Source organism: Aspergillus chevalieri, chromosome 8 (assembly GCF_016861735.1).
Source record: "Aspergillus chevalieri M1 DNA, chromosome 8, nearly complete sequence".
Taxonomy (NCBI): domain Eukaryota; kingdom Fungi; phylum Ascomycota; class Eurotiomycetes; order Eurotiales; family Aspergillaceae; genus Aspergillus; species Aspergillus chevalieri.
This window is the reverse complement of record NC_057369.1, coordinates 706,684-731,902: the sequence shown is the minus strand read 5'-3', so window position 1 is coordinate 731,902 and position 25,219 is coordinate 706,684. Positions and strand designations below refer to the sequence as shown.

The 25,219-nt window shown below is 45.3% G+C and overlaps 10 protein-coding genes across 10 annotated transcripts; 3 read left to right on the top strand and 7 right to left on the bottom strand.

The window, feature by feature from the left end:
- Positions 1 to 246: 246 nt before the first annotated feature.
- ACHE_80235S (cleavage polyadenylation factor subunit MPE1) lies at positions 247 to 2,349 on the bottom strand (the record flags this gene model as incomplete). The annotated part of the gene is made up of 4 exons (XM_043283583.1): positions 247 to 1,538; positions 1,595 to 1,695; positions 1,750 to 2,050; positions 2,178 to 2,349. The coding sequence occupies 4 exons, from the start codon at positions 2,347 to 2,349 to the stop codon at positions 247 to 249; spliced, it is 1,866 nt and encodes a 621-aa protein (XP_043140848.1).
- A 1,051-nt stretch (positions 2,350 to 3,400) lies between these two features.
- HIS7 (imidazoleglycerol-phosphate synthase) lies at positions 3,401 to 5,170 on the bottom strand (the record flags this gene model as incomplete). Its single annotated transcript, XM_043283582.1, has 3 exons — positions 3,401 to 3,490; positions 3,543 to 4,988; positions 5,048 to 5,170. 3 exons carry the CDS (start codon positions 5,168 to 5,170, stop codon positions 3,401 to 3,403), a joined length of 1,659 nt encoding a protein of 552 aa, XP_043140847.1.
- A 380-nt stretch (positions 5,171 to 5,550) lies between these two features.
- DCD1 (deoxycytidine monophosphate deaminase) lies at positions 5,551 to 6,967 on the bottom strand (the record flags this gene model as incomplete). The annotated part of the gene is made up of 7 exons (XM_043283581.1): positions 5,551 to 5,604; positions 5,658 to 5,708; positions 5,759 to 5,846; positions 5,910 to 6,042; positions 6,108 to 6,469; positions 6,530 to 6,878; positions 6,946 to 6,967. 7 exons carry the CDS (start codon positions 6,965 to 6,967, stop codon positions 5,551 to 5,553), a joined length of 1,059 nt encoding a protein of 352 aa, XP_043140846.1.
- A 625-nt stretch (positions 6,968 to 7,592) lies between these two features.
- On the top strand, positions 7,593 to 10,080 carry ATG7 (putative autophagy ubiquitin-activating enzyme ApgG; the record flags this gene model as incomplete). Its single annotated transcript, XM_043283580.1, has 7 exons — positions 7,593 to 7,783; positions 7,856 to 7,964; positions 8,031 to 8,791; positions 8,853 to 8,997; positions 9,063 to 9,530; positions 9,583 to 9,945; positions 10,000 to 10,080. 7 exons carry the CDS (start codon positions 7,593 to 7,595, stop codon positions 10,078 to 10,080), a joined length of 2,118 nt encoding a protein of 705 aa, XP_043140845.1.
- A 93-nt stretch (positions 10,081 to 10,173) lies between these two features.
- MRM2 (RlmE family RNA methyltransferase) lies at positions 10,174 to 11,378 on the bottom strand (the record flags this gene model as incomplete). The annotated part of the gene is made up of 7 exons (XM_043283579.1): positions 10,174 to 10,218; positions 10,270 to 10,431; positions 10,498 to 10,546; positions 10,610 to 10,911; positions 10,975 to 11,001; positions 11,064 to 11,114; positions 11,184 to 11,378. 7 exons carry the CDS (start codon positions 11,376 to 11,378, stop codon positions 10,174 to 10,176), a joined length of 831 nt encoding a protein of 276 aa, XP_043140844.1.
- A 261-nt stretch (positions 11,379 to 11,639) lies between these two features.
- ACHE_80230S (uncharacterized protein) lies at positions 11,640 to 13,222 on the bottom strand (the record flags this gene model as incomplete). Its single annotated transcript, XM_043283578.1, has 3 exons — positions 11,640 to 12,782; positions 12,846 to 13,136; positions 13,190 to 13,222. The coding sequence occupies 3 exons, from the start codon at positions 13,220 to 13,222 to the stop codon at positions 11,640 to 11,642; spliced, it is 1,467 nt and encodes a 488-aa protein (XP_043140843.1).
- A 365-nt stretch (positions 13,223 to 13,587) lies between these two features.
- OST3 (OST3/OST6 family protein) lies at positions 13,588 to 14,741 on the top strand (the record flags this gene model as incomplete). Its single annotated transcript, XM_043283577.1, has 4 exons — positions 13,588 to 13,932; positions 13,992 to 14,089; positions 14,152 to 14,507; positions 14,560 to 14,741. 4 exons carry the CDS (start codon positions 13,588 to 13,590, stop codon positions 14,739 to 14,741), a joined length of 981 nt encoding a protein of 326 aa, XP_043140842.1.
- Positions 14,742 to 17,062: 2,321 nt separating this feature from the next.
- Positions 17,063 to 18,712, bottom strand: dbp3 (RNA-dependent ATPase DBP3; the record flags this gene model as incomplete). The annotated part of the gene is made up of 3 exons (XM_043283576.1): positions 17,063 to 17,219; positions 17,294 to 17,365; positions 17,430 to 18,712. 3 exons carry the CDS (start codon positions 18,710 to 18,712, stop codon positions 17,063 to 17,065), a joined length of 1,512 nt encoding a protein of 503 aa, XP_043140841.1.
- A 368-nt stretch (positions 18,713 to 19,080) lies between these two features.
- On the bottom strand, positions 19,081 to 21,220 carry RFA1 (replication factor A subunit protein RFA1; the record flags this gene model as incomplete). Its single annotated transcript, XM_043283574.1, has 6 exons — positions 19,081 to 19,174; positions 19,238 to 20,130; positions 20,203 to 20,746; positions 20,793 to 20,883; positions 20,959 to 21,110; positions 21,177 to 21,220. The coding sequence occupies 6 exons, from the start codon at positions 21,218 to 21,220 to the stop codon at positions 19,081 to 19,083; spliced, it is 1,818 nt and encodes a 605-aa protein (XP_043140840.1).
- A 569-nt stretch (positions 21,221 to 21,789) lies between these two features.
- Positions 21,790 to 24,428, top strand: ACHE_80226A (ubiquitin-specific protease UBP14; the record flags this gene model as incomplete). The annotated part of the gene is made up of 6 exons (XM_043283573.1): positions 21,790 to 21,820; positions 21,879 to 21,946; positions 22,003 to 22,143; positions 22,224 to 22,479; positions 22,531 to 24,235; positions 24,284 to 24,428. The coding sequence occupies 6 exons, from the start codon at positions 21,790 to 21,792 to the stop codon at positions 24,426 to 24,428; spliced, it is 2,346 nt and encodes a 781-aa protein (XP_043140839.1).
- Between the last annotated feature and the right edge of the window lie 791 nt (positions 24,429 to 25,219).

Here is a 25,219-nt window from a genome sequence, read left to right as displayed (position 1 = left end):
TATATGTAGTGATTTGGAGAAAAAAAAAAAAAACAACCATGTGATTGCAGTATATACAGTACTAATCAAGATGCACCCATTCCTTATGCCCTTCATGCAAAGAGTAGAAAAGGGAATGACGAAATGAAAGAGGAAGAAGTGGGGGAAAGACATACGCAAATTCGATGAAACACCATTAAACTCCTAGGCTGTAGCATAATCTTTGGGAATCGACAGAAAAGGAATGAAGCCCGCATCTTGGTAGTCTTAGAGTTCCCGGTAATCACTCGGCCTGATTCTCCGATGCCTTGCCTGGTGCCGTTGTGGGTTGACTGGTTGACGGAAATATGCCGTATCTTCTTCCCTGGCATAAGGCGTACTGAAGCTCGTTCGTTGTTGGTTGAGAAAGGGGCCCATTCCTGGTCCCTGCTGAAATCCTCGATTTTGTTGCATTGGACCTGTCATTTGACTCATAGGAAACATGGGCATAGTCTGCTCTCCAGTACCATTGTACATATTGGATGCCCCGAGGCCATGGCTAACCTGGTCGCCATACATACCACCCTGAAGTAAATTAAAATTCATGGCATTCATGGGGTTCCAAGCCATATCCATGTTATTGGAGAAACCGCCCATAGGGTTCATAAATGCCATTCCATCATTGGCAAATCCTGGATCTGGAAAGGGCATTGCCGGCATGCCTGAACCTTGCGCAAATCCGAAATTGCCGAAAGGCATCTGTTGATTGAAAGGGAGCGAAGGGAAGCTAGCTTGAGACTCGTTGTTTTGTACATTTTGCGGCACCGGGGGACTTGTGCTGTAATCAGATTTTTGTTTCTTCGACGAACTTTGATTTGAATCTCCGGATTCCGCTCGGCTACCCTGATCTTCTGCAGGTCTTTTTTTGGACTGCCCTTGCGTAGTTTCACCAATGGGAACAGGAGACAATGACCCTGCAATCGATTCTTTCCCTTGGTCCTCCTTATTAACAGTTTTTCCTTCCTGGACTATTTGCTGCTTTTCTTTTTCCTTCTTCGAATCCGCACGTTCAGCCTCATATGCTTTGATCTTGGAAACGGCTTCATGGTCCAAGGAAAGGTTGTCGAGCAGAACGCCTTCTGTTGCACAATTGGGGCAGACAAAGTCGCTTTCAATCAAAGCGTTTGTGATGCAATCATTGCAGTATGTTTTCTGGCAGCATGGCGTCCTCGTTGGTTCCAGAAACATACGTTTATCAATCGGACACTCCAGCCCACGAGTTTGTAGTTCTTTACTGTACTCTGCTGCCGCTGCTTCAGCTGCTGCTGCCGCTGACGCTTTAGCTTTCTCCTGATACAATTCCCAAGCTGCTTTGTCAGGCTTTGCAATGACAAAATCACCATCGGCATTGACCATAACGCCTGTATTCTTCAAATCTTCATTCGAACCGTCCACCGTGAGAGATTCCGGTTTCTCAACTTTGGTCTGGAGAGAACGAGGTATTCCGGTTGAACGCTTTACTCTATACTTGCCATCATATTTCGGGTCATTATTCGTGGGACATGCTTGTATCCAATGACCTAAAATCATCAGTCAATAGATTGCTACAGCTATTGTTGAACATTTTCAAACAAACCTTTCTCACGGCAACGGTAGCAAAGGTACCCTGGAGGTGGAGGGTGATCAGGGACATTCACAGGTTTTCCTCTTCCACGACCAAAAGGGACAGGCGTAGCACTGGTTATTAATTTATTAGTATGCAAACATGCATGTGATAGGGTATGTACTCACTTGGCCATTTCCTGCTGCTGTTCCTTCCATTGATTGGCTTGCAAGTTGAAAAGCGCATTGATCTTTTCGTCTTCCGTTTGCGCATTATTGAGTTCCAAGACGCTGGTATTGACTGTCTGGCTGGCACCTGGAGTTGCCCGGCTTGATACAAACTGGTCGTTCCGCGGCGCACTGCGTGCATTAACAGGCATTTTTCCAGATACATAACGAGCAGCCCCACCCTTTCCGGGTCGCGCGGCAGGAAGCCTTCGAGCTGTCACGGAAGTCGAACGAGGAATGATTGTCGTGTCATCATCGTACTCTGCAATCTATGATTAGTCGGGGTCTGAAATGAGGGAAAGGGTAATGAAAAGAAAAGAGAATATCCGGGGAACAAATCAATACGCAAAAAGCAAAGATCATCAGTCTGTCATATGAACAGAACTTACCCTCTCCAGTGTCTTCGTTATAAATTGATAATTCGAAGTCAGATCCATCGCCCAGCCTACTCTGATTGATAATTTCTCGTTTCAATTCGAAGACAGAGATACCGGTGCCATCAAATGTTACCCGCGAAGGCTCTTTTTGAGATTTGAACTTGAAGTGAACAGAGGATGACATTGTATTCAATTGCACGTCCAATGAAACCGTTTGCGAGTGTAATTAGATCAGGAAGAAAAAAGAAAAAGACACCACTTTTAAAGCAGGATACAAACGACCATGAGGAGGAACACAGAAAGCAATGGGAAGGGCTGGCAAATCGCCAATAATAGATTATGACCTGGGAAAAATATGACCAAGCCGACGCAGCCTTGTGCACCAGTTCCCTTATCAGACCCTCAACAGCTCAACAGACAGGAAGCCCGATGATCTAGATATCGATGAGACTTCGCGAACTGACGAAATTAGAAAAGACGAAAAAAGTAAGAGAGTAGGAGGAGAGGATCTCTCTTTGAATGCTGGTCGGTAAGTGTTAAAATCACTGTATACAGAACAAGATGACGCTTGGTGGATACAAGAATGCAAAATAGATATGGAGATGGGTTTGAATGAAATGAGAGATATAAAAGGGAGAACGAGGCAATAGAAGTGCGAAGAACAAGATGAGACAGGAAAGAAGCACTAGCCTCTTCACTCGCAACCAAAGCTGGCAACCTGTTACACTCAGCTCTCAGAGAAGATATGTTGAATTTTGTGCAATCTCCGACTGAATAAGCAATAGGCGATTGATCAAGCAGGAACCTAGGTGTAGAAAAGGAAGGTACTCCGATGATGGATGATATGCGAAGCGCGTGTCGTTTTCCAGTGAATCTGATTGTCGTATGGTCGATAGGGGTGATAGATCTGGATAAACAGGCTCAAAGGAACGTATACCCAGCAAGAGTATCGTTTTCAGACAGAATAAGACCGAGAGAAATGAAGACACGAGTTATGCCTGTCTGAAACGTCGTCGGGATAGAAGCGAAATGCAGAATAGACGCGGATTTGATAAATGTTCGCCACGAGCGTGGGAAGTCGGCTTGAGTCACATGACCCGCGCTTATCCTCAGTTACCGCTTATTCGACCGCCTTTCGACTAGGAATGCTTTCATAATTTCATGATAATTAACCATCATAAACTCTAAATGTCTCTATTCACGTAGTTACTACTATACAACTCATGACTAGAAAGCTAGAAATCGGTTTCGAAGTCTCGAATAAGAAGTCCTTTGCTCTTCAAATGATCTTTGACGGCGCTGACTGTATATTCACCACGGTGAAACTGAATGATGTTAGTGTTTGAGCAAAGCACGTAGGTAGATTATGGAGCTTACCATCCCTGCACCTAGGGCTGCATCAGTTGTTGTGTGATCGAAGACCTCTGCAAAATGGTCGGGAACGCCAGCACCACTTGATGCGATGACAGGTATCTTAATTGCAGCCTTCACGTCATTGATCAGCTCTAGGTCGAATCCACTGTTGCTTCCGTCCTTATCGATGCAGTTGAGAAGGATTTCCCCAGCACCCATTGCCTCCACAGCTTGCACTAACTGTCGGACATCGAGGTCGCGGCTCTCCCTTCCACCTTTGATGGTGCATTGATACCAACAATAATCTTGTCCAGCAGCGTTCGGGTACTTCGATTTTATAGTGTGGTGGTTTGTGTCTTCGGGTCTGCTAACGTATACACGTTTCGGGTCAACGCTCACAACCACTGCTTGGTTTCCATAGGCCTTTGATATTGTCTCTATAGCTGTCTGGCCAGACAACCGTTTGCCAGCCTCATAGAATTGCTCGGCTGCAGTAACTGCATCTGAGCCAATGCTGACTTTGTCAGCGCCGGATTTGAAATACATGGTCGCAACATCGAGAGCTGAAAAATGGGTACCATCTGTATCAACGGTATCCTTGATGCCACCTCCAATGGTCAACGGCACAAACACGGTCTCCGATGCTCTTCGCAGGATTTCCAACATCGGGGTGTCCACGAGCGGGCAGTTCCTGAAAGATGTGATGTTCAAAAAAGTGATTTCATCGGCCCCTTGCTCGTAATATTTCTTGGCCATGTCAACAGGCTTTCCCAAATTCCTTACTTGGCCTCCGGCGTCAACGCCACTTTTCTCTCGGACATCGTATTGGTCACCTTTCGTGACAACAAGATCACCAGCATCATTCGTACGAACGTCAAGGCATGCGATAATTCTGCGTGTCAAGCCATCCTCTTTTCTCCCGGTTGTCGAGGTTTGTTTGAGCGATTGGACTTGGTTCCCGTTCAAAAACGCTCGGAGCGTACGTAGCCCAGCCTGTCCGCTCTTTTCCGGGTGGAATTGAGTAGCAAAGACATTGCCTCTTGCTATCGCTCCAATAAATTCCTCGTCCTTGTACGTGGCCGTAGCAACCGACCAGCCATCCTTCTCAAGAATTCCAGGTTCATAAAGCGCCGCGTACGAATGCACGTAGTAATACTTGCTCTCTGGGTTCAGTCCGTAGAACGTTTGATTGTCTGAATCGCCGCTACTGGTGTTGACGGCAGAGTTCCACCCGATATGTGGCACACTTTTCGTGGTAGCATCGAACCGTTTCATTCGCATTGGGATCAAGCCCGTTCCAGGAACATCGGGGTCCTCTTCAGATCCGTTGAAGAGGGCCTGTAATCCGACACAGATTCCCATGAAAGGTTTCCCTGACTCTATATGTTGCTTGATATGCTCCAAATAACCCCCCTCCGCTAACTGCGAAAGACAGTGGCCGAAATGGCCAACACCAGGCAAGATGAGTTTCTATTACGCCAAAGGTCAATGCCGACATTCGTGCACAAGTAGGCAAATTAGGCACTTACCTCAGCATTTTTCAGATCACTCGGCGACCTGACCCATTCGACTTCATATCCAACCTTATTAATCGCATTGACTAGGGAGCGGACATTCCCAGCAACATAGTCAAGAAGGTGAACAGTGGGCATAGCAATGAATTTTGGACACTGAGCCCTATCACCCTAGGATAAAATAAGTAAAAAGGAGAAAGGAGAGGTACAATTACAAAAAATGATCATAGACAGGGGGAAAAATATGTCCCCATGGAGGGGTGCTGTGGTCTGTACCCCACCATGACCATGGCATAGGAGCTGAGTCATACCTTTTTTTTTTTTTTTAGCGATCTGCGGTTTGAACCAATGCTACTATGTAAATGCTGTGCTCCCTCGAATGAATCTGGAATTTTATGAACCTGACTGTACAGAGGACTTGGTATTGACAATGATGCATTTATATCATATTTTGACAATATTTCGCCTTTGATGCAATAACATACATACCGAAAATTTCCTCAGGATCATGGTTCAAATTATTCGGGCTTATTGTTCTCCAAGTTTTGAAGATAGATAAGTCCATTCCGAGGCTATGAGGACCTGGTTAACCTTAAGAGCATAAACAAGAGGTCAGGTATCTTACTGGAGAGAATTGCCTCAATCGCACACCGGCAGATTCAAGAATTGCGGCACTCTAATCAGACGTATTAGCTCAACTCAACAGGGAAGGTGCCAGAAACCCACCTCTTGGTCCATATTGTAGCCCTGTGAATATACAACTTCATAGATCCCGACCTGGGCAATCTTGACAGTGCAGGTCAGGCAAGGGCAACTTTTGTTCGGTTTCGAAAGGTCAGCCTATGACGAGCAAGCGAGATTTATCAGGAAATCTCACGTGTCGCAGTAAAGGATTGCTCCCTCTCGTATACGCTCTTTTCCAGCCTCTAGCAACGCATTTTCTTCCGCATGGATACAAAGACAGGTCGAAAGGCCAACGCCTCCCCCTGTACCACAATTGCATCTCGGACCTAACGAACTGTAAATCAAAAATCTCATCGTCTTCGATATCTGGGAAGAAAGTAAGGATTCGTACATCCACCTTCATTGCAATTCTTCAGATGCCGAGGGGTCCCATTATACCCCGTACTGATGACGCGACGTTCTCGAACAAGGACGCATCCCACTCTCCTCTTCATGCAATTGCTCCTCTGTGCAGCAAGAGATGCAAGCTGCATAAAATACTGGTCCCAATTTGGCCGTAAACGTTGCTCGTCAGCTAGGTCAAGTGTCTTTAGAGCAGCATGCAATTCGTCAAGGGACGACGATGAATTAAACAATCGAGCTTGCGCTCGATCAGTCAAATAAGCACGTCCGATATCCCTGTCATACAAGTGCCTATCGTTCCAAATAACAAATTCTTCGAGAGCGGGAGGCTCGATTTGTCTTTCCCGGCATCTACAGTAAGATGTCAGTGACATGGTTAACCAAAACACGAGACTGTTTCTGGTGGCTGACCTGTCCGTGAACCGCTTCCATCGGAGACTAACCGGTGCATCAACACTCACGAGGAGAAAGAAAGGTCGCTGAATGAGGCGATCCAACGTGGCGCCATCCCAGATGTCGGTTGTGACCCAGCATTCCCGCCATCTCTTGGTTACGAATTCTAAAAGCAAATCGACATTCTCAAATACTACCTCCGGTGACGCCGTATTACCCTGTCCGCTGGCCTCGGAGGATTGTAACTGAACACGATTTCCTGGCTCGTCATTTATCTGGGAATAGTTTCTATTTTTCAGTCCAAGCAAATGAAAGCCTTGGTGTTGAGTCAAGTATTTTGCAATGGCATGCTTGCCAGAGCATATGCCTTCAGTACTTTATCAGTCCATGTACTATTCTGTTCAAAAAGATCACTGCTGCCAGATACTGCTAACCTCCACATAAACCAATAAGCATTTTCTGGAATTTGGCGAAATGACAGAGCGTGATGACAGATTATGTCCACGTGTAGAGAAAGATTGTGATGGAATTGGGTATGTGAGGGGAAAGAAAAAATAAAATCAAAATGATGGGAGATAAGATATGATTATCCGTACGAAGTACAATAAATACACAATGGGAAACTGCCGAGATCACAAACTGTAATTATGTTAGTAGTGTCCAGGTCAATCTCCAAAGCAGCGCTATTCCCAGTTTATTACCAGGACCATATTCCTCGTTCTTTAACTCTCTTTATCATCCTGAGTGCTACTATTGACTATATACTGTTGGATTTACCACGACAGGCACCACTAGTGATTACATCATTGGCCAGGTGATAATGTCTTATCACGCCCCACCATAGAAGCCATACACTTGTAACTCTGTACTTCAGCGAAGGGTGTGGTTTGAAGTCTGCCTTTATCTTCTTACTTGAGCAGCAGAGGCATATCTTCAGTTTCAAAACGTCTGATTAAAAGGGAGTGATCCAGTGATCTACAGGGAAGTTCCATTATCGTCAAACGCCAACAGCAGTGTTGTCCCTCTTGCCATACCACAACTAGGACCAAGATTATCAGCAACGGAAGAAATACAGGGCAATATGCAGTACACTCCTTTCGCTTCAGATATAGAGTTGCCTTTCTATACCGCTCTGGCATCTTTGAAGATTAACCATGATCGCCTCGATGATTCGGCTCGGAAGGTCCAGGGTCTTTACGAAATTCGCCCTTCAGATCTTCCTAATGTCTCCTCCCGCATGCAGATCCATGGGAATGCGCTCTCAAGTGACGAGTGAGTTTGCTTTAACTATATGCAGATGGTAATATATACGGGGCGACTGTGGCTCATGAAAAATGGCAATAGGGTCCCAACAGGTTACTATAGGGCTGAAGGGTTAATCAAAAACGTCAATACCATCGAGGAATACCGAAACACAGACAAGACGCACATACTTCAACAAGCTGGAAAGACTGTGAGCTAACCAGACAAGCAGTACCATTGACAAGAAATAGCTAATAATAATTCTATATATCGACAGATATGGGATGCTATCAATGACGGCTCTGTTTATTCCTGCCCATCACTGCTCTCCTCGTTCATTATTCTCTCTTTTGCGGATCTCAAGAAGTACAAGTTTCATTACTGGTTTGCGTTTCCTGCAATACATTCGGAACCTGCTTGGGTACCTTCGGACACATCCGATGATTCTGTCGGTTTAATCCAGAATGAGGGAAACGCCAAGCCACTAACTATGAGAAACCTCACTTCCATTGAGAGTTCGGTGCTTGTGGATGCAGTCCAATCCTGGGGTCGTGATATAGACGCTTGCCAAAGAGGCTTCTTCCTAGCCCGAAAGATTCGGAAGAGTGCTAGCGAAGCAGATCTACCTGCTAATTCGGTAAACATTCTCGAGTTTGATTGGGAGATAGGGCCTCTTTCGAGCTATGAGAACGGTTTCTTCAGCAAAGTAAGATCCGAAGACTCTTACGTCTGCTTTGCAGATCCTTCCAATTATGATAGTGCACCTGGGTGGATGCTAAGGAACCTCCTGGTGCTCGTGAAACAACGCTGGGGTCTTGATCAAGTCCAGATTCTTAGATATCGTGATTCACATCTGAATCCCGATCAAGGCCGCAGCACTATATTGGTATTGAGATCGAAGCATTCGGCGTCACCCAAAAACATTGAGTCACAGCGTTCATATTCCTCCATGCCAAAGGTCACTGGCTGGGAACGCAATGCTGTTGGCAAGTTGACAGGAAAGGTAGTTGACCTAACAGAATATCTGGATCCAAAGAGGTAAATTGCTCTGGTACAGCGTTATTAATATTATTCAAGTTACTTATTGATTTAATATCAGATTGGCGGATCAGTCTGTTGACCTCAACCTGAAACTTATGAAATGGCGGATCAGCCCTAATTTGGACCTCGAGAAGATAAAACGCACCAAATGCCTTCTGCTTGGTGCAGGTACTCTTGGAAGTTACGTTGCCCGGAATTTAATGGTAAGGCCTTGAATGAGGACGAATGACGACTAAAAATGAAAACGCAGGCTAAGCATGGGTTACAGGGCTGGGGTGTCACTAAAATCACCTTTGTGGATAGTGGATCTGTATCCTTCTCGAATCCTGTGAGACAGCCACTTTTCAATTTCAAAGACTGTTTGGAAGGAGGCGCGAAAAAGGCGCATCGTGCCTCACAAGCTCTATCGGAAATCTACCCTGGAGTCGACTCTACTGGGCATGTTCTAGCCGTTCCGATGGTAGGTCATCCAATCATGGATAACGAAAAGGCTCGGGCGGAATTCGAAACTTTGAAAAGTCTAATAAACGAGCATGATGCCATATTCCTTCTTATGGACACACGAGAATCTCGCTGGTTACCAACCGTGATGGGGAAGGCTGCGGGAAAAATTGTGATGAATGCAGCACTTGGCTTCGATTCATTCGTAGTCATGCGCCACGGAGCAGCCAATTATGCTGACCCAACATCAGAACTTGGTTGCTATTTTTGCAATGACGTTGTTGCGCCAATGAATGTGAGCAGGATATTCTGGATCAATGTATTCGCAAGTACTGACCGTCTTGCAGTCCGTCAAGGATCAGACGCTCGACCAGCAATGCACTGTCACCCGCCCTGGTGTAGCCGCGATAGCATCAGCTCTTTTGGTTGAATTGCTTGTGTCACTTCTTCAACACCCGCAAGGCTCTGCGGCACCAGCTTCAACATCTAGTAAGGATGATCGAGGAGACCACCCGCTTGGGCTTGTACCACACCAGATCAGAGGATTCCTTTCAACTTTCGAGAACATCTCAATCGTAGGTAGAAGCTACAAATGCTGCAGTGCCTGCTCTGGTAATATAGTCAATGCCTATAAGGAAGAGGGATGGGAATTTGTCCAAAGGGCTCTGAATGAGACTGGGTATGTGGAGGAATTGAGCGGCCTGAGAGAGGTGAGTGTCTTATGCTACGCGCCTACAATCGCAGTCACTGACTCGCTGTTAAAGGTTCAATTGACAGCGGAAGCAGCTGTAGATAATGTCGAGTGGGATGAAGGTTCTGAGAACGAAGAAGCAGAGATACTATAGGATGGAATTATGCTTTACAGACACAAGCAGCTAATGAAGGAGTACTTTGTGGTCCTTGGCCTTCTCAATACATGCACCGTGATTCCCCAAGATTTAGCCTCTCCGTTCAAGACCGATGAAGTATGCTTCCTTTGATTCCTGCAGATGTTATCAGCGGATGCGGATGGTACTCTCATGCACGGCGCGTACGTTACGCGATGATTCTGGCTTTAGCCTATGGACTCTTCGAAACAGCTCTCTGAGCTGCTTTTCGAGTTCCTTATCTTCCGCTCCTTGGTAGAATTTGCAGACAAAGTTCCCACCAGTCTTGAGGACGTTGTAACCGAACTGCAATGCAGCATGGCATAGGTCCTAGTCGCAAATGTGAATGTCAGTTTTGGATAGAGGTTCGCAGAATTCTTTGTCAAAAGCACATACCATGCTCCCAGCATGATCTTTGAAGTTTACGCCGCTGGTATTCATCATCCTGTGGTAGGGCTCACTTAGACTCCTTTTCCAAAACCCACTTATTTGGGGCCAGGGTGCAGACATATCGCTTAGAACCACATCTACTGTCCTGAGCTCTGAATTGCTCTCTTGGTTCGCCCCTGAATTCCCTGCTTTGATATCCAAAGCATGTTGTGACAAGTCTTCAGGGCCTCTATCAGGCATTATATACCCGTCTTCATGAGGTCTGCCTCTCCTTGGATCGCGTAAAAAGTCCTGGACATATCTCTGTACTTCCGCTGACAGAAAGTTGCCTTGTATCGTAGATACACCTTTGGGTGGTTGTGCTGGAATGATGTCGATACCGAGGACTCGGCCGTTCGGTTTGGTGCGATCCACTGCTACCTTTGTACAAATATGTCCGTCAGAAAATCGTCTCCAGGTATAGGCAACGGAATTAGAACATACCTGCGACCAAGAACCGGGAGCATAACCCTAGAATTACGGAATCAGTGTGAAATCGTATTCAAAAGTAATTCTCTATTATAACGCCCTACCAAATCAACTACTGTCTGGCCGCTTCTGAAAATACGGTACTTCTCATCGATCTTGGAGCCGAACAAAGGTGTCAGTCAGTAGAGGCACCTATATAGTGGGAGAACATGTTTAGATGTTACCTGTAACAATTTAAAAGCTGCCCGACTCTTCAATCCTTGCACTGTCGCTTCCCGCGTATAACGATCGTTTTGTTGACGTGCCTGCCATCGTTTGGATGAAGAATGCCTTTTTACTGTAAAAGTGCGGCATGTGGAATTGCAAAACGCACGTAGAACGGGTACCAATGGCGACAATGTTAATACTAGTGACGGCATAGTGCTGATAATGCTGGACGATCCAATCACCCAAAAGTCAGAAATAGACCACCTCTGCAAATCTGATTCCAAGAATGAAATAACATTTTTATTGTCTGGTAGACTGAAATTCTGCCGGCAAAATTTATGACGGATGTGCCTTGGTTTTTCCTTTATTTTTGGCGACCACACGGCGCCCTTGTTACAGTACATCACAAGTATGAGCAGAAACTCTTGTTGCATTGACACTAAATCTGAAGCTCTCTACCGTACTTCATAAATCTAATGTCTTTTCCTGTCGCGTTTCAACGGTGAAAATGCTTGTAGACCGCCGGCAGGTTGAAAACCACCTAGGGCTAGATTTCGACCTGCACCGAGGGCCAGCTTGCGTCCTGGCTTTCGGTATTCGTGAAGCTCGTCTTCCTCCTCATCAAACAAGTTTCTATCACGTTGACCACCAAGCTTTCGCTTTTTTGGTTTAGCCGGCCCGTGACCGGTACCTTTTTGGGCGTGCAGACCACTCAAATCCTCAAGTTGGTCGTCACTGTCGACGCGGCCCGGCCCTTTAGCCGAGCTTTCTTTCGCTTGTAGCTTGGTTTGTTTTTGCTTTGCTGTCTTGCGAGGTAGGCCTTTACCAGTATCAACGTCTTTGCTGCCACCAGACCCAGCCTCATTTGACGGAGACTCAATCGTTTCCTTCAAATCAACGGCGCCAAGCTCATCCATATCATCTTCCGAACTCACGGGAGTATCTAGTGGGGCGTTTGTACGACTCAGATAGGGAGTTATCGAAAAAGCTGATTTGTCGCCAGGTAATGCTGATGGCTGTCTGGCTTTTTCATGCTTCTGGATGGCCCCTGGGGTTGCGATAGTAATATCTGGGTTAAATTGTGCCATCGGTTGCTGAGGAATAGCACGGCCTCGATGACTGGCTTTACTTGTATCGTCTGTTGTAACATCGGCTTGGCGGTTTTGCTGAGGCTTCTGGGCTTCTTCGAGCTGAGATTTTGTAGATTTTAGTTTTTTGGTCAAAGTCTCAATCTTGCGTTCATATGTATTCCGCTGTGTCGTCCACTCCAGACTCTGTCTTTGAGAATTATGTTCCTGCCGCTCAACAGTACCAGCACCCTCTGCCAATTCTTTACGGGCCTTTTCGAGCTGTGATGTAAGGTTTGCGATTTCCTGCTTTTGTTGCATATCTCGAGCTTGGCTACACTCGTGTGTACGTTTGTCATCCTCCATCTGTATGCTTAATTGTCGTTCCAGATCTCTTTTTTCTGCGAGAAGATCCTGTAAAGATGCATTCTGTGATCTCATTCGCTCAAACTCTGTCTGTAATCTCGATAGATCTTTTGAGAGCCGGGTCTTCTCTGCAAGAAGGTCTCTGGATTCAAAGGTAGTGTCGCCTAAAGAAGAAAGTTTCTCCTGTCGGAAGAAATCATTTAGAACAGCATTGATGCCATGGGTTACTCGTCATGCAACACCTACATGAAGGCCTTCGATCTCGTGAGATGAAGCTTTTATGATACTCCGCAAGCGATCAACTTCTTTCCAAGCCTCATGACACTGAAGGCAATTATCAGACTCAGCCTGCATAACGGTGGCTAGTCGCCCATTGACTTGATCCAATTCTGAGCGTAGAGTATCATTTTCGAACTGGAGTAGTAATTGTTCCATGTGTTTGACACGAGTTCTCTCGGCATCCAGCAGCTGTGCCATGCGTCCACTGATTTTGGCATATTCGCTTTCAAATTTCGCCGTTTTGATAGCCAGCTGGCACTTGAGTGACGTTAGTTCATGCAAGATTTTTAAAAGCAAGGTGAGGAGCATACATCCTCTACGACCTCCGGGCCGACAAGCGCCATTGTATTTGGGAAGTTGGCTTTGTGAATGAGCCGTGGATAAATCGATAGAGATGACTAAACAATGAGCGGCGATATGCGACAATAAGCTGCAGCGGAAGGAAAGAGGTAAGAGACAACGAAAATTGGTGTGGCTCCTGGGCAGCTTTTATTGTTTTGGTTGCTTATCAGGAGTCAGGTACAGCAGGGATGGATAGCACTATACCTCATTTAGTAATTTACCGTCACGGACTGTACGGAGTACTATGACATCCTGCCCTGTACAAGTAGTGGACACATGGCGATAGTTGTGTGTTTTGTCAAACTCAACAATCAACAGAGCGCATTCATCGTCTCCTGAAAATCAATACTAATATTGTCATGACAAAATGAAACCTCTCTCTTTTTTACTTCTCTCCATTCTCTGTATAGTGTCCAGTGCACTCGCAAGTCCATCAACAGATAAATTCGAACGATTTCAAGCCCTTTCGCGTCTCGCACCCATTGATCTGGACGACTCGTCATACAATGATTTAACTTCAAAGCCGCGCGATTACTATGCCGCCGTTGTCTTGACAGCGACGGAGGCTCGCTTTGGGTGTATTCTGTGCCGGGAACTTCAGCCAGAATGGGAGCTCATTGCACAAAGTTGGAACAAGGGCTCGAAGCCTGATGAGTTAAAGTTGCTTTTTGGTACCCTTGATTTCATCCATGGCAAGGCTACGTTCCAGAAGGTACGTACAGGACCGATTTCTAGTGAGCCGGCATGAAATAACTAACGTTCCTGGGGAAGCTGATGCTTCAAACCGCTCCTGTTCTACTGGTGTTCCCTCCAACTGTTGGCCCATTTGCCAGAGTTGATGATACCCCCTTCAGATTTGACTTTACCGGGTAAGATTGTTTTTGATGTCTCTATTTGTGGAATCTGTGTTAACTTGTTTCTTGGTATAAAGTCCCATGTCCGCGGACCAACTGTACACATGGATCAACCGTCACCTGCCTGAGGGACCGAAGCCGCCTCTCGTACGTCCTGTCAATTACGTGCGACTTGTCTCAGCAATTACGCTCTCTATGGGTGCAGTGACGCTTTTCACGGTTTTATCACCCTACGTTCTGCCGATTGTTCGGAACCGAAACATCTGGGCCGCGATCAGTCTTATTTCTATTCTTCTCTTCACAAGTGGACACATGTTCAATCACATCCGGAGAGTACCATATGTCGTCGGAGATGGGAAGGGAGGCATCAGCTATTTTGCCGGTGGATTTCAGACCCAGTTTGGAATGGAGACACAAATCATTGCAGCTATATGTGAGTCCTGATGACCCTATATCGTTTGGCGGCACTAACCCCATCCATCAAGATGCTACGCTCTCTTTTGCGACAATTGCACTTGCCATGAAAGTGCCTCGTATGGCCGACGCAAAAGCGCAGCAAGTGGCCGTAGTGATCTGGGGGGCTGTCTTGTTTGGGGTGTATAGTTTCCTCCTCAGTGTTTTTAAGGCAAAGAATGCCGGCTATCCTTTCTTCCTGCCCCCATTCTAGTCGATTTCGACTTCCAATTGAAGCCGCTCCATTATCTTTGTTGGTCAAAGGAGCAATGGGGCTCCCCTCAGATCTCTAAACAGTGATGTGTATCATTGTATATCATCCACGAGTATGGGCACCATAGTATTTACTTTGTGAAGAAAATCAAAATATACGGGTCAATCACCTAAACCACTTCAATGTACTCTGTTTAGCATATTGAGTCTCAGATTGAGTTGAGACGCTTCACAATAAAAATATGGATAAAGTGAGCTTATAGCATATATGCTTTAAATAATGTAGCAGTTTCTCCCCTCCCCCTCCCCTTTTTTTTTTTTTTCTCGGCACCACTTGTCACGTATATTTCACGCATTCCAATATTCCAATATCACCATACCTCTCATCCCTTCACTTATCTCGTCCTTCTGCATTCGACGAGTTCATATCTTCCCTTAGCTACCATTGCTCTGTCTTTCCTTATCATCGATTGATATCCATGCTGAATTGGTGATCATGGTACAATCAGACAAGAATCGATTTGGCAGAATGCTGAAATCGTCAGTATCTGGCACGGCCTTCCTGATCATGATTCAGCTGACCTCGAGGATTGTTACTTTCATTGCTAACCAATTAATTTTGCGCGAGTTGTCGCCGGCCATTGTTGGAATCGCGGCTCAACTGGAGCTTTATCTTACTACGATATTGTATTTCTCAAGGGAAAGCATCCGGGTAGCAATTCAAAGGCAACCTTCAGGGGCTGTGGTCGACAAAGAGGAGCACTCTGGCGCAGACCCTAACCGCGAAATAGGGACTGGGAATTCTACAGCATCTCAGTCGGTGGTGAACATTTCTTATTTGAGCCTCGGCATGGGAATCCCCATGACAATGGCGCTCGCCATGTTCTATATGCATTTTGCCTCAGAAAAGGTTTCTGAAACGCCATTCTATCACACCAGCGTGGCAATCACTGGTGTCGCATCGCTCCTAGAACTTGGGGTTGAGCCTTTCTTTGCTGTGGTACAACAATACATGCTATACGAGAAGCGTGCTCTTGTTGAAATGCCCGCAGCATTTGTGAAAAGCACGGTTGTTTGCAGTACCTTTATATGGGCTTCCAAAACCAGTTTCAATGTTGGTATCTTTCCATTTGCATTAGGGCATCTATGTCATTCTCTCATTCTCATCGGTGGCTACGCTGCCACAATGCCTAGCACAGCGAGAAAAGGGGGATTCTCTTTCCTTCCCATGCGTATAAATCCCAGGTATGTAGTGACAACAATCATTATAGATGTTTAGTGAGCTGCCTTAACAGATTCCCAGTAAGCGGTCTAGGTATTTGGCTGGCAGATTTTCCTATCGGTTGATCTCACTGTCTGCAAACGTCTTTGTGCAATCAGCAGTCAAGCATCTTCTTACTCAGGGAGACTCGATGATACTTGCAGCAATGTCGAGCTTAGAGGACCAAGGAATATATTCTCTCGCCTCAAACTATGGCGGTCTTGTTGCTCGCATAATCTTCCAACCAATCGAAGAGAGCAGTCGAGCACTCTTTGCATCGCTTCTCAATCCTGGGGAAGTTAGCGCACCTGATCCTAGCAGTATTGATGTCGCGAAGGGCCATTTGATAGGCATATTGCGCGCATACGGGCTCCTATCAGTCATTGTTTTCCCGTTGGCCCCGTCTTTGGTGCCTCGCGTTCTCCACCTGTTGGGTGGACACCGATGGACTTCGATACAAGTTGATCGTTTGCTTATGATGTATTGCTACTATATACCATTCTTAGCATTTAATGGTATCACAGAAGCATTTGTGTCATCTACAGCTAGTCCCTTGGAGTTGCGCAAGCAAACAGGCTGGATGGGGGCATTCTCGGCATCTTTCATATTGGCAGCTTACATTTTCCTCAAAATTTGCAATATGGGAGCTCAAGGATTAGTGTGGGCTAACATCGTGAACATGGCGGTCCGCACAGTATGGAGCTATGTTTTCATTGATTCATACTTGCGTCGACACCAGAATGGACTTACCTTGGCCGATTTTAGCCCGCGCTTTTGCACTCAAATCGCTGGAATTCTAGCAACATCTATCACGGTCTCTAACTCAGGAAGCCCTAACAACGATTTCCACGATATTTTCAGGGCAATTGCATTGAATACCGCCTATGTCATTTTTGTGTGAGTACGATAAATGGAATTTTAAGACGACGAGTACTAATCTTTGGGGCTAGGTTGTATTTGGAAAGAGCATACTTTTTGCAACTATGTACAAAAGCTTGCCAGATGGCAAGATCGAAGTTTGCAACAAAAAAGAAAGAACAATAGTTAAAAAACATGAAAAATTAGTCATCAAACACAATTTTGGTCGCTGATTTGTTATTATCAATGTCTTTGAAAAAAGAACCATATGCGCCATGCTGCTTCTTCTTGACGGTTGTCCCAAACTTGAGGAGGTCTTCTGGAATCTCCTGCTTCGCAGCCCGTAAGACATTAATTAACCTATATACGTCAGTAAATTATACCCAATTCATCAGACAAAGCATAGGACTGAAATGGAGATCATTTTCACTTACGCGCCAGATTGTGCTTTGTCAGTTTCGGTGAACAATGTTATTGCGTGACCCTCGGCTCCAGCTCGTCCCGTCCTTCAGTTTCAATGATGTTAGTAAAATTAAAAAGGAGAAAGAAAGACAAGCATGGTTGGCTCACCGTCCGATCCGATGTACATAGTCTTCGACCGTCAGGGGGAACGTGACATTGAGAACCAACTTGACGGAAGGGATATCAAGGCCTCGAGCTGCAACATCAGTAGCAACAAGCACCGTAGCAGAGCCTGACTTGAATGCTTCCAAGCTCCTGAACCTCTCCTGTTGACTCATGTCCCCATGTATCCCGGCTACTTTGAACCCCTTAGTGCGAAGAAGCCTCTCGATGCGCATTGCTTCCTTTTTGTATAGACAAAAAGCTAACACCTTCTCTGGGGAAGTAACTCCTCTTTGCGAACGGTTCAGTAACTCAACAAGCCTGTATTCTTTTTCTTGCGGCTTGACCACTTCAACAACCTGTTTGATCCTTGAGTTGGCACGAGGATCAGCAGAAGGATCCCCGCCAATTGTGACAGTCACAGGTGAGGTCATGAAGGTTGCTGCAAGGTTCCTAACAGAAGGAGGCCATGTTGCAGTGAACATTACAGTTTGCCGACCAGTATCTTGCATGGAGCCAATGATATCTTTTATGTCTTGTTCGAATCCCTTGTCCAACATACGATCTGCCTCATCGAGTACAAGATACTTGACCTTTCCCAAGTCAACGGATCCATCATTCTGAAGATCTTTCAATCGTCCCGGTGTTGCAACGACGATGGCAGCAGTTTTCAAGACTTCACGCTGTTCCTCCTTTCTCACACCCCCAAATATACATGCCACGCCAATGTTTACAGGATTGGCAAACTTTGAGAGCTGGTCATATATTTGCATTGCAAGCTCTCTTGTGGGAGAAACGATCACTGCTGAAGGGCGGGCAGACTTCCATTTCCTTTTTTTGGACTCCAAAATTTTCCTAAGACATGGCAAGCCAAACGCAAGTGTTTTACCACTTCCAGTTTCGGCTATACCGATTGTATCACGGCCTGCAAAAAGCAGCGGCCAGGTAGCCGACTGCACAGGCGTCGGTGATTTGAAAGAGCTCAATTGTTCGTAAAGTTTGCTGTCGCATTGAGGTAAATGAGTAAACGATATGATCGGGCGAGGTACTGTGGTATCCTCAGACGAAGTATCAGTTATCTTAATGGAGTGCTCCGTCAAAAACTGATCTATTTCAAGTTGAGGGACTTCATCAAGCTCCGAAGACTGTACGTAGGGAGCATCTAACTCTGCATTGGAGTTGATATCGTTGTCAGTTGATTTCGACTCCTTTGCATGCTTCTTTGTCTTCGATTTCTTTTCTGGTCGATGCTCGAAATCGCGTTCGTCACTCTTGTCCCGTTTCGCCATTGTCGTGAGAAAGTGAGGAAAGAGAAAAAGGAAGTAAAGGGGGGGGAAAAAATAATAAGCAGAAAGAAAGTAAAGAGAGAAAAAACTGAACTGAACTGAAAAATTAAAGTAAAAAAGAGAGGAAAAAGGCCCACCCGCACCTATTTCCACCAATAGTGATAATGTTAAAGATTACCCACAAGTCGTTCCCTACATACAGTACATACTTCGTACTATGTACTCCGATAGATTAAAGCACACCACTCTACCCATATGATGATTATCCTTCATCAGCTTTTTCTTTTCTTGTCCTGTCTTTTTTCGGGATGAATGGGTATGCAGTAATTTCATTGCCAAGTTACTCTTTACTACTCTATCCATGACAAGGATCAATCGAGACCATATGAGTCAATCAATCCTGCGAGCCGTGAAGCCTCATCAGAATAATTGATAGGCTGGGCCGAAGATACCTGATAACGAACACTTCAACAGCAAACCGATGTTAGTACATGTCCTTATTTCCTTGCTGCAAGGGCTAGAGCTTACCGTTGTTGATCACCAAAATGATCTATTTTGGCGCGACACCTGAAGTTCCAAGTTCGGCAATTAGCATCCTGGAATAAGTCCCCGTCCGCCTTGTCGTCATTCTGTCGAATTTCCATCAAATTGTCCGCAGAAGTTCCCATTATTGCTTTGCCGACATCATCGAAGCAGCTTAGATAGAGTTGGCCAGTATGGTCGCTAACGCTAATAAGCATGATATAGCGATACTCAGGGCGTGGATGAGTCTTGTCACAATGCTCACACCGCCACTGACCAGGATCAAGTTCCGTCACTTTTTTATTGCATCTCTCTGAGAGGCAAGCAGGGTAGCAGACGTTCTCCTTCTTGATATAGATGATAGTTGCTTTCAAAGAAAAATAATCGGGATTTTCCGACATCCCCAATTGCTCCTCACGAACTTGGGCAATCGTCTTAAATCGATCAGGTTTTGCTGAAGTTGTCGCATTGGACATGGATGCATGCGAGACAAACGCTTCATCTCTGCCTTGTGCATCGTACCAGCCCTTTAGTTTATGTGCTTCAGAAATGTCGGGGTCAACGGTCATGGTGCCAGAACTCAACAAGCTCAGACTTCTACCGCCGAAGTCAGATACTTTTACACCTTTGAACGCAACCACTGATTCAGGCATCACATTGAAACCTGTTGCTGTAGAGCCCCAGACAGTCAAGCGCACAGAGAATCCAGTGGTGTCGACCAAAGTCAATTCACGCTTGTCATACGGCTTGCTTGTGGTTTTAGAGACGATTTGAGATGCCTCTCCAACCTCTTTAAGCACGCCTATAACGTCAATGGTTGTGTCTTTTTCGACGGACTGGAGTTCGCCTATGGCCGAAAAATTGAACCGAATTTGGGGCACATCGCTCTGGTCCTCAGCCTGAATGAGAAAGTTAGATGGAATATTCTAAGAGTTAGATAAAAAATAGAAAACAAAAATCACATTACTAACCTTTTCGACGATCGTATCTTTTTCGAACGTGAGTTCATAATCATTGTTCAGATTGGTAAATTGTTTTTTAGCAATTTGCACACGGCAAGGACTAGAAATGTAGTAGACATTTCCCTCTTGGAAAACATCATACAGCATTTCACATTGTTGATTGAATCCAGTTGCACGAATTTCACCACTGTCATCAAGCAAATTAACACTGAACAGCTTGCCTTCTCCATTCCGGTTATGCCAGGTCTTTATATTCGACTTGCTTGTGCAGCGCGCTTTGATTGTCCACTTATGATTGTACGGGGATATAGCTTCAATCGGGTATATGGTAGCATGGGACGATGCGGGCGCGATGGGTCGCGTTGACGGTGTTCGGTTATGCGCTTGCATCTGCTGTCCTTGTAACTTGGAGCCATAGAATCCATTTCCAGAGATAGTGGTCGGCTGGGATTTCTCATCCTCCTCAGCCTTGTTTTCCAAGGCTTTTGGTTCTCCGATTTTTTCAAATTCACCGAGCTCTTGCAGAACTTCAAGGTCCAGGATTATGAGGATTCTATAGTGGTCAGCTTTGCATTCCACGGCAGAATCGAGTCACACACTTTTTTCCCTTGACCAAGTTCGCTTGGAAAGATTTCAGGCGAACGAAGCATCCCTTTCGAAGTAAACCGTTGGTAACCAGATGATTGTTTTCTATGAACTCGGGTTGGCCTTGTTGGTGGGTGTTTCAACTTTATTTAACATTTAATAAATCTCTTCCCAACTCACGAGTAGCAAGCATTGTTTGGACATAGTTGGAAATGTCGCTAAATACAGCCCTGTAGCGCTCTTGCTGGTTTTGTTGGGGTGGTAGAGGCTTGATTTGCACACATTGAACAATAGGTTCGAGGGGTTGAGCTTTTGTGTCATCAAATATGGCACTAAATTTAAAGATAGAAAATTAGCATGTCATATCTTCAATATGAGGTAAGTATAGGTATGGGTACCTAAGAGCCCCGACAGAAATATGAGATGCTGCTTCTGAGGCCATGACAACGTTGATTTACAGTGTAACTGCCCAGACGCTTAAAAATGTAAAGAAAAGAAAGGAAGAGGATTAGAAGAAGGCAAGAAATCCAACAAGGGTTAGTTAACTGTATTTGATGTCCAGCAAAGGTCAATAGGCTGAAATTTCCTTTGAATCCAAGCCCATGAATGTTAGCTTGAAAGGTTTCAAACGCGTACATGTGTAAGTTACGCGACGCGTTAAGTGATTACTTAACGAATATCGGGGTAATTTACTCCCTGTGGACTAGTACGTATCGTTCCACGGTTTCACGGATAGATGACGGTATGGATCATCACAAATAATGATAGTGTTCTTATAGATAACGTAGGCGGTGTGGAGAGCAGAATAGTAATACCCCGCGATGAATTAATTCGATTCTTGTCGCAACAGCCCCTCTTTACTGTGAGTAGGCACCTGTACTACAGTACGTAGTTTCTATTATTGTCTTCCCCAACAACCCTTCATCTCCCAACCACTGAAGCTTCCCTCACGATTTCCTCTACTGCTGAGTGTGGGACAAAGTTCTATTTACTGCCATTGAAATACTCGACATGGACTTTTGTACACACATCCATTCAGAAGGTCCAGTTTGAACTACTTAGCATGATTGCAAATGACCACAGGCTAACTTATTCCACAGACCTCAAACCACCTTCTCCATCACAAGCCGTGTATCGGGAAGATTGCACGCAATGTTTTGACTCAATTGTACAATTATTTACTCTTCCCGGCTTTTCATTTGCATGCCTAACCTCCTTCGCTAGGATGACGAGTTGGGATTGAATGTTTGTCTCCACTGTTTCAACGGTGGCTGTACAGGCGATAGAAATCACTCCCGTCTCCATTACAACCGATTTGACCATCCTCTGGCACTCAACATAAAGCGGACGAGAAAGAAGGTCCAGGTACGTCCAGAACGAATTCCAGCATGTATCTCTGGCTAGGACTGATTGAACAATGGCCGTAGCGCAATGAGCCACCCCAGAAGATTTCCAAGCTTGCAATTGCCGCGGAGACGGATGAAGATCGCTACGATACAACCACAAAAGTCGTCTGCTATTCATGCTGTCAAGATGATATAGATAAATCTAGCGGAAATTTGTCTGTGGTAATTGACGGGATGATGAAAGCGTTGACATTCTCAAAAAGGGAAGAGGTGAAAGCCTGGGAACAGGAGTTCGTCCCTTGTGAACACACTCTTTGCTTGGTACAAGACAATCCCAGACAGATTGAATCCCAAGGTAACCCCCGGTTTCAAACAACATGAGGCTATATTCTCATGAAGAATGCAGATCTCGGCCAATGCTCAATGTGCGACCTCAAGGAAAATCTTTGGCTCTGTTTAGAGTGCGGCAACCTTGGCTGTGGACGCAGCCAGTTTGGTGGCATAGGGGGCAACTCCCATGCTCTTGCACACTCTGATTTGGCATCTCATGGTGTCGCAGTCAAACTCGGATCAATAACCGCTGATGGTTCTGCTGACATTTACTGCTACAAGTGCAACGAGGAAAGGATAGACCCTGATCTTGCCACCCACCTGGCTCACTGGGGGATAGATATAACAGGGCGAGAAAAGACTGAGAAAAGCCTCATGGAGATGCAAATTGAACATAATATGAGATGGGAGTTCTCAATGACCAATGAGGATGGCCAGGAGCTTACTACAGTTTTCGGTCCGGGCTTTACAGGATTGACTAACCTAGGAAACAGCTGTTATCTTTCGAGCATTGTCCAATGTGTTTTTTCCTTGCCGGAGTTTCAACAGAGATATTACCATCCAAACGAAGAGCCTCCGTTCTCTCAGAACCCGGCAGAAGATCTCGAGACACAGTTGCGGAAGCTTGCAGATGGTATTCTCTCCGGCCGGTACTCGAGGCCGGACAGGGATGTCATTGCTTCCCCAGATTCCCCGGAAGTCCCGCATCAAAAGGGATTGGCGCCAGCAATGTTCAAACATTTGATTGGTCGCGGGCATGAGGAGTTCTCTACGATGCGACAACAAGATGCCTTTGAGTTCTTACTTCACTTATTCAAGGTAATCAGCTTGTCCTCGCACCCTGTGCATTTGGGCAATCCAATCCAAACGTTCCGTTTCGCAACGGAACAGCGTCTTCAATGTACCTCGTGCAATAAGGTGCGTTATAAAGTTGATGAGCAAGACAACATCTCTATCCCGGTACCTGCGCGCCGAGTATCTTATCGTGATAAGCCGGCCTCGTCTTCTGAGAACAACCACTCTGATCAGTTTGAACCGGTAACCTTGTTGGACTGCCTGGACTCTTCCACGGCAGATGAGCTTGTTGAATTTAGCTGTCCAGCTTGCGGTAGTAGCGATGGTTTCTCCAAAAGATCATTGTTTCGAACGCTACCACAACAACTTGTCATTAACGCCCGGCGTTTTGAGTTGGTCAATTGGGTCCCTACTAAACTGGACATACCGGTTGAAGTTGGCGATGATACTGTGGATCTCAGCCGTTATCTCTCCTCTGGACCGCAGGATGGCGAGGAGATCCTCCCAGAGACCGAGACCGATACATTTAATCCAAATCAGGAAATACTCGATCAACTTCTTAGCATGGGCTTTCCAGGAGTGAGGTGCGAAAAGGCACTTTACGCAACTGGGAATTCGGATACTGAGGCAGCCATGAATTGGCTATTTGCCCATATGGAAGATCCTGATATCGATCAACCATTTGCGGCCAGTCGAGTCGCTGGAGAGTCTACTAAGAACCAGCAAGATCCGTTGAAGGTGGCACAGTTGAGTGAAATGGGCATCGGTGATGCACATGCAAGGAAAGCGTTGGCAGCTACAGATGGGGACGTCAATAGGGCCCTTGACTGGGTATTCAGTCATCCAGATGATTTGGGTGAAGACGCTGATCAGAATTCTGGATCTGAACCTGATGCTCCTCGTGAAACACCGGGCTTCAGTACTACGCCAGCCAAATACCAGCTCCAGTCTATAGTCTGTCACAAGGGATCTTCAGTGCATGCTGGGTAAGTATTACCTCAATGTGTCTCTTAAGCTACGCTGACATGCAGTAGTCACTATGTGGCCTTTGTGCGAAAAGTCCTCCCTGGGGAAAACAAACTGTCGTGGGTGATGTATAACGATGAAAAGGTTGTGAAGGTTGATGACATACAGGAGATGAAGAAGTTTGCCTATGTGTATATATTCTCCCGTGTTTAGGGCTTTACCCATGGAATATGCACTTTAGGATTAATTGGTGATGTTAGTCTATTTTCTTGACTTCGCATCCCATATTGAAGGTTTGCGTTCTTATAGACGGTTATTCAGAGAAACTCCATAGGCATTTACTAGCTAGATTGTACATTTTAGTTACATGGTTTCTTTTTCTCTACATAATCTAATATAGCTTTCTCAAGCCTCCGATTATAGCTTAAAAAAAATCAAATATCATTCTAGAAAAGTTTGAGCATTACTTATAGGGGAATGGTGGGGAAATTCTAAATCAATAAGAATATTGATAAAAATGAGTTGGGGTTAGCTAGCTATGAATGCAGTCCTTTTACGAAAGGGTATATTTCATCGGATGTTTCCCTTGCCTAATATGTTAAAAGTCTTAAATTACATATAATCAATTGAAATGATACTTTAATTCAGTGAATACCACTAATATATCCTATCAGACTATGTTGATTGCGAATCTAACTTACCTAGCTAAATAAATTTTTATGCTTTCTCTTTATTCAAAGCTCATAGCTGATTTGAGATTGTCTTAATTTATACGCTGATCCTCAGACCTCTCATATAGAAGCGAGTGCAGCTTGAGTTTCGATTCTCTGTTGAGGCTGTCTGGTGACCTGAACCTCCTGTTACCTACCGCGAGCAGTAAAAACAATATCCAGCTCTAGACATAAATGAATATTTACGGATATGATAAAATACACTTATATTTGTAAGAATTTATATGTAATATCTGTATATTCTTGCAATTGACTCAAATCAGAGATTAATAT